General features: G+C 45.8%; 1 protein-coding gene across 1 annotated transcript in view; it reads left to right on the forward strand.

The window, feature by feature from the left end:
• Window positions 1-681: 681 nt before the first annotated feature.
• The window catches only part of ACOX2 (acyl-CoA oxidase 2, branched chain), a 17,019-nt gene continuing 224 nt past the window's right edge, over window positions 682-17,476 (forward strand). The window contains exons 1-13 of the mRNA XM_009892526.1: window positions 682-841; window positions 2,073-2,235; window positions 4,625-4,776; window positions 5,259-5,366; window positions 6,081-6,200; window positions 6,672-6,787; window positions 7,199-7,371; window positions 8,492-8,654; window positions 9,319-9,509; window positions 10,665-10,826; window positions 11,822-11,927; window positions 14,601-14,818; window positions 16,566-16,698. Of these exons, the coding sequence (XP_009890828.1) occupies window positions 682-841; window positions 2,073-2,235; window positions 4,625-4,776; window positions 5,259-5,366; window positions 6,081-6,200; window positions 6,672-6,787; window positions 7,199-7,371; window positions 8,492-8,654; window positions 9,319-9,509; window positions 10,665-10,826; window positions 11,822-11,927; window positions 14,601-14,818; window positions 16,566-16,698 (1,965 nt within the window). The remainder of the gene's footprint in view (window positions 842-2,072; window positions 2,236-4,624; window positions 4,777-5,258; window positions 5,367-6,080; window positions 6,201-6,671; window positions 6,788-7,198; window positions 7,372-8,491; window positions 8,655-9,318; window positions 9,510-10,664; window positions 10,827-11,821; window positions 11,928-14,600; window positions 14,819-16,565; window positions 16,699-17,476) is intronic.

Consider the following 17,476-nt stretch of genomic DNA (forward strand, 5'->3'; position numbering starts at 1 on the left):
ACAAATCCTGCTACCATGGGAATTACAAGGCTAGGAGTTAATGTAAAGCCGAGCCCCGTGGGAAGCAGGTGGGAGGCAGGGTGGGCAGAGCTGCCAGCGCCTGCGACCACCGGGTCGGGAGGCTCTTAGCCCTTGGACCATGGGCCAGCAGCAGCAACAGCGCGCAGCATGGGGAGGGGAACAGGCCAGGGCCAGAAACTCCCTTAAACATTAACACATTGTTGTGGGATATTCCTGCAGTAACTTTTCATAAGATATTGGGGACAGACTGGTGAAAGAAAAAGATTTTACGTTTAAAAAATACCTACCATAAAACCTGCATTTTGAGCTCTTAAAAGTGCCCTAAATTTTCATTGTCCACATCATTGCAATGAGGACAAGACAGTGCCTAAATATTCATGCAACCACTGTTTGTTTGATTTTTTTTTTAAACTAACATGGAAATGTGCCTATTTGTGTACAAAGTACATTCCTACACCTACTTTGCCGAGCGCAGTGCCCTGCAATAGCTGTGCCCGCAGCGCCGGGAGCCATGCCCTGGGCTGCCTGTGCGGGTATAACATCTTTGCCAACCTACCAAAACCACTCCTCGCTGCGCCCAACACCTTCATCAACCACCCACTGAAAGGGTGTCAGCGCCTAACGAGCCCCATCCCTTCCCAGAGCGGCTCAGCCTCCGGGATGGCTCTGCTGGAGACCGGCAAGTACTCGCAGGGCTCCGTCCTCGGCAGCGTGAACCCCGACCTCGCCAGCGAGAGGCAAACGGCCTCCTTCAGCGTGGAAAAACTCACAGCCTGGCTGGACGGCGGCGCGGAGCACACGCGGTTACGGAGGGCGGTGGGTGAGTCACCCTTCCGCGGTCCCTGGCTGCGGGCTGGTACGGGGCATGCCTTCGTCCCCGCTGCTTCTGCTCCTCCTCTGCACGGTGGGCTTTGTGCTCCCATGTATTTGCTTGTCACCTCTCTCTTAAAAAAGTGGGAGCGTGGAGTTGGAGTCCCTGCTAGTGTAAATCAACACGACGCCTCCGCAGCCACTCCCGCTGTCTGAAGCTTTTCCCTCTCCCTGCTCCTATCACCAGTACCTCTGGCAAGACTGGTTAAACTGGAATATGAGGGCTGAGGGTCACACGGGTGGGCATCTCTTTGCGAGAGGGACACAGGCAGGGGCTAGAGCTGCTGCACAGGGGTGCACGCCGTGCGTGAACCGCAGTCAGCGACATCCCCCCAGCACATCTCAATGACACCCCCCCGGCACATCAGGCTCATCCAGGTGGGGAATTCCTTGTGTGGGTTGGCTTGGCCAGGCTGAGCCGCTCTCACTCATGATGGGTGTGCCGAAAAATGACTGTGCGCTCAGAAGGAACAGAGAGGGAAAAAAAAAAAAAAAACAAAACTCTTCTGTCTCTGTAACTATCCCCATATGGTACCCTTATCAAATGAAAATGGCACAGGCCACTGAGACTGGACGCTTCGTGGTGCAACCAGAGTTCAGTAAAACCTTAAATGTGAATGGACTCAAAGGTTTCAAGGCAAAAAGGGAGCAGTGGGCGAGCTCAGGCTGACACAGAAGGAGCAAACCCCATAGTCGCTTTGCAACACTACGAAGGGCTGGTGAAGTCCTGAGCTGAAACGCGGGTGCCGAGTGGGACCCCCAGCAGCTCTGGCCAGTGGCCACCCTTGGGGCAAAACCCGGCTAACCGCAGCTCTCACTGCCGTCACTGCATGGGAACAGCAATTAGAGGCAGAGGGACCCACGGCACAAAGTCAGCTCCAACGCCCCGACCAGGGACAGTGCCTTACCCTGCACGGTCACTACTTCCACTCATCAGACCCCTCTCTCAGCCCCACTCACTTCCCCTCCCCTCCTCCTTCCCCAAACCCACCACTTTGCAGAGTTAGACGTGACAGCCATCAGAGACAGTGCAAAACAAAACCTGCCTGCGCTCACCCTAAAACGTCACAGCACCGGTACCCATGGCCCCAGCCCTGCCTGCTCCCCCCTGAGCAGGGCTCGAGGTGCTGCCCACCCCTCTCCAGTCCCAGGAGAACCAACCCTCCTGTGTTCCTTTGCAGTCGAAGCTATCGAATGTGACCCTGTGTTTAGCAGAGAAAACCAGTATTTCCAGAGCCAGAATGAGAGGTACGAAGCAGCAGTCCAAAAGGCTGTTCACCTCCAGAAAAAGATGCAGGAGATGGGATGGAGTGAGAACGGACCTGAATTTAAGTACATTTACAGGTGATTTTCATTATTTTATTTTTTTTAACGGTACAACTAATTTTTTGTTAAAAGATTTGTATGCCAACAAGAAACGGCTTTAGCAAAGGCTGGGAGAGGCCAACAGTTGACAGATACGGTTTTGATACAAAGGTGCTGCAGGTTTTTATTTCAGCAGCACGCTGGGGAGAAGGGAAAATGATGATACACAGCAGGGAACTTCTCAAAGAGCAGCACATGGGTACAGCGTGATAGATCACAGCAGTTCACATCCCCAACGTGCTGTTTCTACTTCAGCAAGCTCCTTGCCTGTGCTACAGCTCTCATACTGCTCCTCAGCCGTTTTTGAATGCATAACCAAAACTGGAAGGGGTGCTGTTTCAGTTACATTACTGATTTCCAGATAAATTAAAAATGACATTTTCTCTACCTAGAAAACCCATACTATATTAAAAAAAAAAAAAAAGAAAAAAAAAACTTAGTTTGTAGGAACAGAATAAAATATTTTTCACAATCCTTTCCTTAAAAATTTTTTCTTAACACTTTGCATGGGGTTGAGCTCCACATTTTAATTTTAATTGCTCGCCCCTCCTTCTTTCCCCCTTTGCTAAATAAAAGCACCAGTTTGCTGTTACCCGGTGCACACTGTCCATTTTGGGGGTTACATACCCAGTAAGAAGGTGCAAGTTCAAAAGCATCATTCAAAAGGACAACGCCTGCACCTTACAAATCACCGCTGACACTCACAGTCACTTCCCAATATTTCATCATATGAGAGATTATAGTTTTTTGCACTAAGCTCTTCGCCACCTGCAGCGAGTGGGACTGCAGAAGGGAGAAACCTTCCATGGAGAGCTCTTGGACCCCATCATTATATTCCCAATAAAAAGCAGATCTGCACTCCTTCCTCAGAAGAAAAGATTTTCAAAACCTGACAAAACTCAAGGCCTCTCCCGCCGAGGTTTGCTTTTATCGGGCCCCTGACAGCGCGGGCTTCGGCAGGGCCAGCCCTGCACTGCCGCCGTTCCCTGGGTTCAGAGCAGAGCCACCTCGCAGGACACTTGTCTGACGAAACCCCAGGTGAACACCAGTCTCTAAGTCCTGGTGCCAGACACAGTGAATCACTCGCACACATTTAAAAGCCAGCTTTTTTTAAAATCGCAGATAAAGTAACGTTATTTCTGGATAAGCTGCCAAGGGTTCATTATGTCTTTCTCTGTTAATCAAAGCCATTTCCCTTTAACTTCTTTGTTCATATTTCCACCCCCACACACTTTTTCAGCATGGCTGATTCTCTCTCAGGGACAGTATCAAAGAAAGGGCGCAGTCATTTGTTAAAAATAAAAGGTATCTATCTGGAATGAGACCAGTGCTCACCAGAGCACTGCAGTAAAGCAACGTGCTAACAGCCATGCAAAGCTACCGAGAACGGCACAGCCACTTATTTTTAGGTGTGAGAGGGCACGTACTCATATCCATGAGGAGATTCAACCATATTCTGAGGAATCCCAGGAAGAGGGACTATATTCCCCATATTTTCTTATGATTTCTCACACACATGCCAAAAAAAAAAACCCAAAACCCACCTTAAAACAAATGAGTTTCTGATTTGCACCCTGGAAAGCAGTGTACCCAAGTTCCCATACGCAGCTTCTGGAACAGTGCTTTTTGGGATGCATGCAGCCCTATCAGCTGGTGATGGCAAAGGATCTGACCAGACAGCAATGTTACAAGGATGTATTTGAATTTTTCCACAAGAAAAAAACATCTCAAGCCAGGCCAAATCGCCATGAACCCCAATATTGTTCACTGGCGTTGGTTGACAGCAAACACCCAGGGAATAGTACAGCAACAAACCCAACGTACTGAGGTATTTCTCCAAAATGGGAATGGGAATGTCCGGGAAATCCAGATCTCAGATGCCTACACATGTAATTCAGTCTGATGTGCCCCACAGTGAATTGCCAGGGCTTGGGGGTAGGGTAGTGGGGGTTCTTTAGCTTAGCCTTGAAATGTGACTTAAATAATCAGGAAAAAAAAATGCTATGAAGTCAAATAAAGATACGAAGGGCTCACAAGCTATCAAAGCCACAGGAGCTTTGGAGCTGGGCTGTGTTTTTAGGAGCTCAGCATCTGCTACTCAGAACAGATAATTCCTCCAAAAGCAAGTGAAATAATGAGCTAGAAACACTTAAGCAAACTATGTTATGAAAGAAGGAATAAAAGCAGCTTGGAAAAGCACTTTTCCTGCAATACTGTGTTGATGCTGGACATTGGGTAAGGTATTACAACGCAGAAATCAAAAGGCAGCAAGTGGTACTGTCTGGTGACCGCTGCAGTGTCACCGCCTCATTCATCACACCCCTGGAATTTCATCTGTGTAAAAATACCCCTTGTGCCTTCTCCGCAGGGCAGTGTCAGGAGACATCGCGTTTCTCCTTCACCGCATCTTCATGAGAAGTATTTCGGTGCTGGGCTCTGACAAGCAGGTTGCTAAATGGATTCCTCTTGCCTCCCAGTATCGGGTCATTGGAAGCTATGCCCAGACTGAACTGGGGCACGGTAAGGCTGCAACAAAAATGCAGCATTTCCATAGGATGAGAGACTCTGGCCCAGATTCTTGGGGGAATTTGATTTCAGACTGTCCATGCTTCACTGGGGCGGGGTGGCTGGGGGGGAAAATGCCACCTGTGCGTTAGACCTTGATGTCCTCAGTGTTCCTCTGCAAGCTGGAGATGCACGTGCCTTGCTTTTGCCAAAGTGAAAGCTCACGGTTAGATAGTAGGCAGTCACCATCGGTGGAGAGGATCAGACAGGCAGTTTGCCCAAGTTGATGGTGGTCACCATGAACCAAGCAGCTTGCCCGAGTACCAAGCGGCTCAAGAGATCTTTGCGGGGGATGGTGGGGTCCCTGGGAGCATCATCCTATGGCTCTCATCAGCAGAATAAACCACAAAACCCTGGTAATACCCACACCAGCCTCCAGGGATCCTCTACTCTCTCTATCCTTGCAATACACGAAGAAATTTTTTATTTTTTTAAAGGAACTTATCTTCAGGGTTTGGAAACGACAGCAGTCTTTGATATCGCTACGCAGGAGTTTATACTGAACACACCAAAGATCTCTGCCATGAAGTGGTGGCCTGGAGACAGTAAGTACCACACAAAATATTTTGGTTTTCCTCATTTGCCTCCTTCAGTTCCTCGGTCTGCCCTGCTCAAGCTCTGCATTTGAGGGCCCAGGTGCTAGCAGAGGACTTCAGTATGAGATGCGCACACCAAGAGGCAAGTAAGAGACCAAAAGGTTTTGTACAAGTTCAAAGGCCAGAAGGGAGCCACCATCATCTATCAAGAGCCCTTGGGTGGCAGGGCTGGAGAACTTCTCTCAGGGAATCTCCTGCCTCTGCAGGAATCAAACTTCTCTTCTTTGTAAATAATACTAAGATGATCAAAAACTGCAGGGAGGTCATCAGCATAACGGATCAGCATAAAGGATTCCTGGCTCCCTTCAGGGAGGTATTTCACAGAAAATAACTGAAGTTACTCTAACAGCCACAGCACTTCCCACTCTTGCAGCACTGCATGGCCTTTAACTACTTATTTTTTGTCATCTGATGATGCAAACGGTTCATCCAAGCCTCACGGGCAGCGGCAGAGGCAGAAGGATGACGCAACTTCTGAGAGCCAAGAGCAGGCTCAGAGCGCAGATTTCGGTAATCTCCAGCATCCAGCAGCTGTGGATCACACCTACACTGACCCACATGTCAGGGAGACCTAACACACAATTAGCACTGACCACTGTTAACTGTGGAAGTGTTTGTGCTGTACCTTGTCTTAAGGGAATGGGGCTGTTTTTCTTCTTGCAGTGGGAAGGTCAGCAACCCACACAGTGGCCTTTGCTCAGCTGTACATCCACGGGAAGTGCTACGGCGTGCATCCCTTCATCGTGCAGATACGCAGCCTTCAGGACCATTCACTCTGCCCAGGTAAACGACCCCAGACATCGTAGCGCTTGTGCAGGTGCTCTGCCTGTTTTGCCCTTAAATGTTTTGTAAAACATTGGGCCCAGGGAGAGAGTTACAATTGCGAAAACCAAACCAAGACAGATAGCCAAGGCATCGTTATCATTAACCTCAACCTTTTTATCTAAAGGAAGATTTAATGTATCCTCAGGCATATCCAGACCAAGCCTTCTCAACTAGAAGCCTGAGCTGGGCTGACCATCTCTACATTTAACACCTCAGTTCTGATCCCAGCCAACCCAGGCAACAGACCGCTCATTGATACAAACTGCCACAAGGCATTCGGATGCCTGTTTCACCCCTCAGGCGAGATCACCCATGCTGGGGAAGAAGCAGAGCTGAACGTGCCCTCCCTTTGAGATCCCCAGCCTGACACAAAATGGGGAGAAAAAAGTTCAAGTGGAAGTAAGCAGGCTGTGTTTTCTCCCGCTGCAGGCGTAACTGCAGGAGACATTGGTCCCAAAATGAATTATGAGCACATTGACAATGGCTACCTCATGCTGCAGAATGTGCGCATCCCCAGGGAGAACATGCTGAACAAGTTTTGCGAGGTACGTACGGACTCGCATCACAGACTCACCTGTCAGAGTCTCATTGCACAGCCAGAGAGCCGACAGGGACCTCCCTAAATTTAGGACAAAAATCTTCCTTTGAGGTGTCTACAAGTCTCCGCGGTTTTATCAAGGGCAGAAGTTTCCTGAATCCTAAATGAAACTCGGTGTCAGGAATTCCACGTTCAGAGGTTGGGGAACACGGGGCAGGCAGAACCCATCTGAGCCAGAAGCAGTAAAGAGTTTCTCTCTTAAAATGGGTATGTTTCATCCATCATACATAAAAATATTTAGTTTTGCATTCAGCGAAGGGTTTCAATGTCCATTTTATTCTATGCATAGAGATTGCACAACCATCATCGTATTGAAGTACTGAAGAAGGTGGCATCTAACATCCTCTCTCTACTCTAGGTTCAACCAGATGGCACCTATTTAAGACGGGGGTCACAGAAGATTAATTATTTCACAATGACTACAGTGCGCATTTCCCTCATTTCAGACGAAGTTGTAACACCTCTGATGAAAGCTTGCACCATTGCTATCCGGTACTCCGTGGTTCGCCGGCAGTCCAAGTTAAAGCCTGGGTAATGCCACGCAAGTCCGCAGCGGTGGGAAGGGGACTGTCCACCATGTTCCCCCGCACCAGTCTATAGTTCTAATTTTCATCTTATCTCTGAGCACATCACCGGCTTATTTCCTGGCCCAGATAGGGTATTACAAACATGCTTCCCCGTTATTTACATTAATGAGCTTCAGTCAAAGTACAAGAGAATGTTTACAGTCCTTTCTGAGATAAGTTTCATAGTTTGAATAGCTCAGCGGTTCACACAGGCAACTTATTTTTCTTATAACTGGCCTTCCTGTGTAATCCCATAACTCAGCAGAATCCAGACAAAGCAGACAAGTTGCTGAACTCTTATTTCACAGCACGCTACTAGTGGGCACAATATTGAAGTACCTATCAACATCCGCAATTCCAACGTCCACACTTTACAATACTGAATTTTATTAGTCTGGTAAGAAACCCTGTAATTTTTAAATAGATATTTTCATTTGAACGGATTTCAAAAATTTCCACTTAAATCGCCTTTCAGCAGCAAGAAGATCCTAATGAGAACACGGTTTGGTTCAAACACAAACCAAACACAAGAGCACAGCATGCTGCACTACTGTAATAACCATTTCCAGCATTTGAAGTCCTAAGTATAATAACCACAGCAAAAGTGGTAAAGAACATCCGAAAGCAGCTCAGAAAGCTTAAAATAATTTAGACTCGAGTATTTTCAGATAAACTTACCCACACCCAGGGCCACAAAGATCTAGTTTGAAAAGCAAAAGTTTGTCAAGGTGCAGTGCCACCGCCTCCCCTGTAACAGCTAGCAACTTGCTGTCCTTGAAGGCTTCATCCTTGCCCTCTCCCGCAGTCCCTGTTCCCCCTCTGTACCGACCGATCACACACAGCCTTCTCTACTCTGTTAGGCTGGTTCACCAACGCAGCAGAAAAATGACTTTTTTCCTAGTTGGGCTTGTTTCTCTAACAGCTTAGCGAGCTGGGCAGATTTGCCGCCACAACGTCAGCTCAGTCCTGTTCTCATACTGCTTCTTGGCAATGAAAAATGCTGTTTTGCTTAACACGATGGGTAAACTAACAGTAGCTATGCCCATGTCCACACCTTCCCTACTTCATCAGCTGTCTTCCAACAGGGAACAAGAAGCAAAAATCCTGGACTACCAGACCCAGCAAGAGAAATTGCTGCCCCAGCTGGCAGCAGCCTATGCCTTTCATTTCGTCAACGGCTACCTGCAGGAGCTGTTCGACAGGAGCTACAGAGACATCCAGAGGAAGAACTTCGACACCCTGCCGGAGGTGAGCTGCAGCAGGATTAGCATTTCTCATCTCTAAATATCAAAGTATTTTAGCAAACCAAACAAACGTTCCTCTCGCCAGTAGATGACTGGAAAAAGAGGAAGCACTAAGAGATCAAATGGCGTGTCCTATGTCCACAACCAGTCAGCAATGGCATTTGCTTTACCGCCCCCAGTTTTTCATTTTGGGAACTATTGCAGAGTGAAAGGTCCTTGAAAAGCCTGTCCGTTTGATAAAATTCTTGTTCCAAGCCGGTGGCACAAAACGTTATTTCACAACTTCACCTACAAATGCACACGCAAATATTCACTTCTGAGCCAAAACCGAAAATGTGACTTTTTAAGTAGAACATAAGATTTTGCAACTGGAAGCCTGAAATGAAAACACACTCTGAACGAGGGCGGCCAAAGCCACTGCTGGTTGAGAGAAACCCAAAAACACACGAACTGACCACAGCGTGCCCAGCACGAGGGTGTGCAGCATCCCAGGCAGAACGCAAAGGCCAGGTTCGGGGAGCTGGGTGCTGCACCAGGACGCAAGGCAGGATCCGACAGGGATTTCAAGCCCAGAAATTGCACAAAATTAAAAGAAGGAAACTTACTCTGAGGATTGCTTTAGAACACTTTCACCATTAACACTTTGCCTTATTTTTTCTTTTAAACAGCTCCACGCACTTTCTTCGGGCTTTAAAGCCATGGTTACTCAGTACTGCACTTCAGGAGTGGAGATCTGCCTCCGGGCATGCGGGGGACACGGTTACTCCTCGCTGAGTGGACTCCCTTCCTTGTATACTAAAATACTTGCCTCTTGTATTTATGAAGGGGAAAACACCATTTTGCTCCTGCAAACTGCCAGGTAACAATGCAAATCTGTTCACCTAAAAGCCTGCCCCCTCGTTTATTCAACCTCTACCATTTCTTCTCCAAACCCAGTAAAACCAGCTACTCCTTTCTCACAGCGCCTTCTAAAAATACAGCTCAGGACATAAACTATTCATGTCTTCTGTCTAACAGGCATGGAGGTGTGTGGGAATCGGATTATCTCTTGTTTCTGGTTTGGGGACGTATGCAGGTGCTGTTCTGCATAACCTCATTTTCCTCTTTGTCTAGTAGCGCAGCAAAAGCATTGCTATACAAGTTTTGCAGTTTATTTTTTAAGCAACAGACGTAACACAATATTAGCAAAGTGAGGTTGATTCAGAGAAGGCAAAGCTGTTGGATACTGAAAGCGGATGAGTCGTGCTCCAAGAACACTACTTTACCCTGAACACACAGACTGATGATTATCCAGAGTAGATGAAATACAGCAGAAAGAAACCACAGCTGCTTGAACTTTTAATAACATGCGTTTTTACTCGAAGGAGAAAACCAGTACACTTCCCAGGGACAGAGGTGCTGCCACGTAGCTCTGTGCTTCCATGCAGACACTTCTGTGCTCATTACTGCCTCTTCTTGCAAGATCAATGGTGAGGTCAAGAGAAATGCTGTAGCTTTTTACTTCCAGACCTGGTCAGTCTAAGTCATAGAAGAGATGCTACGAAAAAAATAAGGGAGTGGGAAATGCTCCTTGGGCACATGTTTAGCTCCAAGAGAGGGTCTCATGTTTGTTAACATAATGTGACTGTGTGTTGGGGATTGGAGGATAAGACCAAACCACCATTGAGACTCCCAGAGCATTACGACTCATGCTGCAATGTTGATAATGTATCTCACCACCATGCTGCTGAGACTGCTAATAGCCACAGCAAGTTTCTTCCTAAAAATCCATCACTACGGATTGCCACAGCATTAAATACAGTAGACAGGCCACCCCTGAGACCCATCACAGATCAGGTTACTGCGAATAACATGTCACACAAAAGGTCATTACTTGCTCAAGTCCATTCTGGACCACTGATGATGTGGGTCACACACTGCTGCTCCTCACCCAAGCCCGCTTCACTTTTTGCATGACCATTTGCTGTGTGGGGATCACAATCATACCCTGCTCTCACCATTACCCCCTCCCCAGGTTCCTGATTAAGAGCTTCATGGCAGCCAGCACAGGCCAGGCCGTTCCACCATCTGTCACTTATCTGGCTTCAGTGAAACCCGGGAAGTGTCCGGCCAAGAACGAGTCGGATTTTCTCAGACCAGATATTTACACTGAGGCCTACCAACACACGGCAGTCAGGTCAGTATGGAGGATGGGAGACAGGGTTTCTCATCAGAAATGTGTTAAAAGCTCAGCTTCTTCCTTGCTTTAAAGGGAGGTAAAATAACAGAAGTTACAAAGAATTGAAACCATCTGCTCCTGAAAGAGAAAATACACAGGATTAACAGGCACGTCAAATGTTCAATATGAAGCTTTCGCATTCAGAACATCAGAAGTTTTTAAGCCATGTGCTACCTAACAGCTATATTCCATAGAGTTGATTCTATACTGAGCTGATGGCACTATTTAAGTAAATCCCACACCACATCACTGAGTTGCCGTCCAGTAAAACCTTCAGGCAACTGGACCCTGTGCAATTCTATACAGAAAGTTAAAATTTCACATACCTGTGAAACTGATGTTTGTTTTCAGTTAATGCCACAGCAAACACAGAGCCTCTCATTGAGCCTGTAGCCTCTCAATCACACATTCAACTACTCAACACAGATAAAAACAAGATCATGAGTGGTCTCATTGGTATTATGTGCACGTTTATGGGTCACATAGGTGTCATCTCTGAAAATCAGGTAAACAGACACACAACTGTGCTGTCATTTAAATCAGAGTAAAGACAGAGACGTCCTTCCAAAAGCTTCAGCATCAATGGGAGCAGAATTTAGATCTCTGTGTAGAAAAGAAGAAACATAATGTAACATTTGTGCAATATTATCATTGCTTTATTTTGGTTTGCAAACTCTCCTTATACACACGCAAGCCAAGAAAAGCTCAGCAGACCCCCTGGTAAACTACCCTGGAAGCTGAGAAGGCAGAAATCCTTCAGTAGCGGGGTGCTCCGGGTGCTTCTCCCAATTTGTACTTAGATTTTGCATAATCTACGTTCGCTCATACTGAGTGCAGATAACTTCAAATGTCAGAAATGCCATTTTGCCATACGATCACATACAAGTCTGAGTATGGAATGAGTGCGTGTGGGCCGCTATATTCATCTATAATTTGCTTTTTCAATTTTCCAGACTTATAAGCAGCACAGCAGCTAAACTACAGGACTTGATTCAGTCTGGAGTCAAGAAGCACAATGCGTGGAACCAGTGCACAGTGCAGCTGGTGCAGGCTGCGAAGGTTAGCAAAATTTATCTGCTTATTTGACATTTCTCTTTATGATACAATATGCAACAGAAATGGAATGATTAGCTTAAAGTCTTAGCGCTGTTTGTTGTTTTCTGTTAGCATCTATGGGACACCACAAAGACCAGAGCACCACTGTGGTCTGCATGGTGGAAAAATAGTAGTAAGAAGCAATTTCTGATCTGAAGAATTTGCCATCTGAGTAGGCCAGGTAGAAAAAGACTAGAGGGAGTAGAAATAAAAGGGGAAAAAAAAAAACCAACCAAAAACCAACCCTCTCATTTATGCTGCCACTACTCGCAGAATCAGACCTCCCATATCCTGCAACAAGAACCCACCGCCTCGAGCTAACACTCATCTTTTTATAAGAATCCAGTGATAAACACAAAGAATTCCACACAGACTCCCAGAGGAAACTCTCCCCAAAATCACCCTACTGAAAGCTGGTGGAGTCACAGCAAGGGTAAAACCTGCCTGGTATTTCTTACATCTACTGCTCTCACAAGGAAAGATAACGGCAGGGAAAACAAAGAAAAGCAGTGATAAGTGCAGTGTTAATTACTAATGAAAGAAGAAAAATCAAACCAAAGTCAAATTAATAAGAGATTTAAAACCAACTCCCAGTTCACGTGGATTAGACAGGCAACCAGCACACCTTCAGCTGTAGGATCAGGACAGCAGCATTAGCTCCCCAAAACAGAGGTTAGTTAGTACAGAACTAAGCAGAAAAGAAAGCAAGAGGGGAGAAAACCCCTAAATTTTAATGAAAACCAAAACCATTGATACTTCAGTACCTCCAAAAAACAAAATTCTTTTTTTTAATATGCAATTAAGCACAATTCCTCTACAATTATTGTGAAGGTCATCCATCCTTCCTTCCTTCCTAAGATGAGGAAAGGAAGATTTTGAAACAGATCCATGTCTTATTTTAAGTTAATTCAATTTTTTAATGAAAAACATCTTGCTGTAATCTGCCGTTCTGCCAGAGCCAACCCAAACTGAAATGGCCTTAGCAAGAAGCTCCTGACAGAGAAAAAGGAACCCTACGCATGGTGGTGATACCATCTTGGTGATTTCATGGCAGGGAACAGCCCCCTTGTAGTCAGTCAATTAGATGAAGTCCTTGATGAGTCAAACACTTCCTCAGCAACAGCTGAGCTCCTTTCAACACCATCAGAAACACTGATCCACTCATACCAGTAAGCACAGTTATAATCCTTCAAAACGAGAACTCGCTGAGTACGGCAGCAAAGACTCGATCTCCACAGTAGCATTTTTTTGTGGTCACCCGTCTGCTGTGCACCACCCCCCATTTTCAATTACACAGACTCAGTGGAAGCAGCAAGTATTCAATGCTGCAAGCTTGAAAGAGAGCAGAAAAACTCTGTAATTGCCTCAAAAATAACAGAGGCCTCCTATAAACAACATGACTTTTTAAAATTACTTTCCTGAGAATTGCTTAAATGTAAATATATTTTTAGTGGAATGACACTGAAGCAAAACGTTCCTATTTGAGATTACCTCTAGAAAAGGCACTGACCAGCACTCCCCACGTGCAAGCCTGAACAAGCCATTCCCTCCTGTACCCACCCACTCAAATGGGTGGCCAAGGTCTCTGGACTGAGGATCAGGGGAGACCTGGTGTCAGAGGAGGAGCTGCAATCCAGCTCTCTCTGAGAAGCGAGGAGGAGAACCTAGACACAGGACCAGTCAGAAATAAACACATGTGGAGGGCTGGGTGGTACTGGCAGTGGCAATTGTGCTGCTAGACTCTTCAGAAAACGGGAGGTGGGCCCCCAAAGTTTCTTAGATACTTCAGGGAGAGGAAGAGTTACCCAGGTAAGAGTAGGTTAATTGCTTGAGTAGACACCCAGCTTCTCAGGCAGGTTCTGCAGTCCATGCTGGCCTCCACGCTGCTTGACCGTGCCAGCAGGAAGAGCTGCAATACAGGTGTGCCATGCTTACACCCACAGCCGGGAGGAGAACGATACAGTGGGGGAGAGAACCCACGCAGATACCAACAGCACCAACCACCCGCAGTAATGTCAGCATAACAAGAGTCACCCCCACAAACAGGTGGAGTCAGCCCACTTCACTCGCTCTGGAGCTCAGCTAGTGTTTCTGTAACTTGGCAGTTAGACGCAGTACTGGTGTCTGACCCAGAAATTATCAGTTTACTTAAAACCCCAAAAGCGAGAGGTAAGTTTGGTTGTTCTTCTGTGACAACAGATGCTTTCGGAGCTGAAGCCCTACAGACACTGAGCCCAACGGACCACGAGCCCAAGGTCTTCAACAAAAGAGTTTTCTCCTGTTGATGTATAACCAAGATTCACTTGCTAGGGGTCAACACAAGCACAGTGTGTTTCCATCACACAAACTCCTAGGGTTATGCATCAAAATTATTTAGAATAAGTACTACCATGATTTCTGAAGTGCTTTTCTAGAGTTTACAAAAACCACGGGGTTGACCGACCCCCAGTTCTGTCCTCTACTGTCACTGTAAGACATGAATGCAAAAGGCCTGGTCAACCAGCAAACAAAGAATACAGACTGGAAAAGTGCCAGGGAAATGAAAAGGTTTTATATTCTTTGCGAGAACATTTGAGTCACTTGGCCTACTAAAAGTGTTTTGAGGTGCATTCACTATTGATTGCATTTGTTTTCCAGGCTCACTGCCACTACATCACTGTGAAAAACTTCACAGAAACTGTGGAAAAACTCGAGACCAAGGCTGGCATCCAGAAGATTATGAAACATCTTTGTGACCTCTTTGCATTACACGGGATCTTCTCGAACGCAGGATTCTTCTTGTATGACGGATACATATCTGGAGCGCAAATGGACATGGTCACAGCATCATACCTGGATCTTCTGGCTATCATTCGGTGAGCTGCCCCAGCATGAAAAGAGATACACAGCTATTGAGTTTGTCCCTGTGATAGATATAAAAATGGTGCTGCTGTACCTATGGCAACATCACCAAAGGCAATTCACCTCACTCGGGTTTTATTTTCTTTGCCTGGCAGCACTAGAAATTGATTGAAACATCTACACAGAGTTCATTTTCACAGCAAAACAGACCTAAGTGTCCAGTTCCTCTGCAGTCTCTAAATTGAAGTTCTGTAACATGAAATCTTAAATTATAGATCAGGAATTACCATTTGCCGTAGAGCAGAAGCAGGAAAATACGTAGTCAGAGCAGCACTGGCAGGAGACAGCCACAGCAACCGATCACACGCAGCAAAATCTGCTTAAGCCACAGCTAATACAGCCTACTCTGTTGCCATGGCTGAGTTGCAACTGGTACCCAAACAATCCTGCCTACAGCTAGCTCAGATGCATCTGCTCGGCACCATTTACTACTATGTGACTTCTGAGATATGCTAAGGTTTTAACTTACCACAACGCTCACAAAGGCTTTTTCACAAAGGGTTCACCTTTCACTACTCAGAGCTGTTTGTTAAGAACAGATTAATTTACAGTGCAGAGAAGTTAGTACCGTATGCAAAATTCTACTTAAGCCACCTGGAAACAAGCATACACCATAACCAAGAGCTGAACAGGAGTGAGCCAAACAGCAAGCATTTTCAGAAACAATCACAGAATTTGAGTTAAGCGGTAAGCTTAACATTTTTGAAAGCCTAACACGTTGTCATCTCTGGAATTCATTGCAGCTTCTCTGGGTTAGCCCATGCCTAGTTAACAAGATTCAAGAATGGAGTGGGTATTTACCTGGGCAATTAAAGTCAGTTATTTACAATTAGGAGAAAGGATAGCAACGCTTCCCAGCCTGTAACAAAAACCCAGCCTTTCCCAAACCCCCAAACAGCCCTTCCCAAAAGGAACTGGTAGATGCAAATGCCAACGTTTAAGCAAACCACTTTGCAACCCTGTACCTCAGGTGTGGTGTACAGACAGCACAACTTCTTCCGCCCAGGACGATGGGAGGACAAGGACAAAGAAACCACCTGCTGCTTAAGAGAAGATGCTGTCATTCCATACTTACCCTTATGCTCTCCTCTGGCTACCTGTAGCTGACTGCTGTCAGGTTGGCCCCTGGGCTAGATGGGTGCCCCTGGGCCCTTGGTGTGGTTCAGGGTTGCTTTGTTCTTACAAACACAGCAGACGACCTTGACACTCCATGATGATGTAACAGAAGTACTTAAGACTAGATGAAGGCTGGAGATCAGCAAAGCACTTCACATCAGTCTAGTAGCAACCTTATTCCATTTTGTAAGACAAATACATACAGCATAAGAATAAACAAACAAACAAACAAACAAAAAACACCCGAAAACCAAATGCAAGAACTGGCAGAGTCTGCTGAGAAAACACCTGACAGGAGATTGAGTTCTACACTAAGGAATTAGGGACAGTCCCCAGATGACTACAAGACCCTACAAATACCCATTCAACCATACAGACTGCTCAGGGCATTAGTAGAACATGCCTCTGAGGAATCAAAACAAGCAGGATTTTCCCCACAGTGTAGGCAAGGGGGAAAACTGGCACAAGCATTTTAGACTGAGGAACTTGGGACAACTGACTTTCAAGTTTACTTTTGACTTATTTTAAATCCTTACAAAGCAATACCTACTTCAGTAATATGGATGTCATTCATCTGCTCCGCAGGAAGGATGCTGTTCCACTAGTGGACGCTTTTGACTTCACAGATAAGAGCTTGAATTCTGCGCTTGGCAGTTACGACGGACAGGTTTACCAACGGCTTTACGAGTGGGCTCAGAAGTCACCGACCAACAAGCAGGTATGGATGCTGGATTACAGTCAGGGAACTTCTGCATTAGCCAGAGCAGAAATTGCTTGCCTTTCTTTTAATAAAAGCAATACAGATAAAAGTAAGTGGAATAAGAGCATTTAGTTCTTAGTATCTCACCCTGAATGACAACATGTGATGCTCCAATTATGCCACCTGTAGCCTTAGCTCAGACATTTAACCTAACGAGGACTTACAGCCCCCAGAGTACTAGAGCTTGTACCTAGGAACTGGACTGTCATGTGCCACCAGTGTGGTTTTGGTTTTTAAACTCACATCACTGAGGTAACATTGTATAAAATAAGCTAAACCAAAAGTCTGTTTACATATTACAGAACACTAGATGGCTGCAAGAGCCACTAATTGCAGGGTATTTTCCATACGCTGGTACTTTTACTAGTGCAATACTTGATTTTTTTTTTTAATAATATGTTTAACCAGAAAGAGTATAAATGTTAAACAAGGCAATTTCATCCTGTGTGGTCTTTAGCACTTTACTTTCACTTCTTAATTCATCCATGTTGTGGAGTAATGTAAAATTCTGCATGATGCAAATAGCTATTGCTCTGTTTGAAAACTCATTTTGCCTTAAGTGAGATTTTTACCGTGGTAATCAGCAACCCTTTGAAATTCTACAGCTGAACACAAGATTTGCCTTCAGCAAACATTCAAGTTCAAGCATATTTTTTGAAGTTAAACAGTATGCTGTTCCGTTTGGGATGAGTATTGTGCACTGCTTATGAAGGACAGCACATACTACAGGGAAAGA

Source organism: Charadrius vociferus, unplaced genomic scaffold (assembly GCF_000708025.1).
Source record: "Charadrius vociferus isolate BGI_N301 unplaced genomic scaffold, ASM70802v2 scaffold119, whole genome shotgun sequence".
Classification (NCBI taxonomy): Eukaryota; Metazoa; Chordata; class Aves; order Charadriiformes; family Charadriidae; genus Charadrius; species Charadrius vociferus.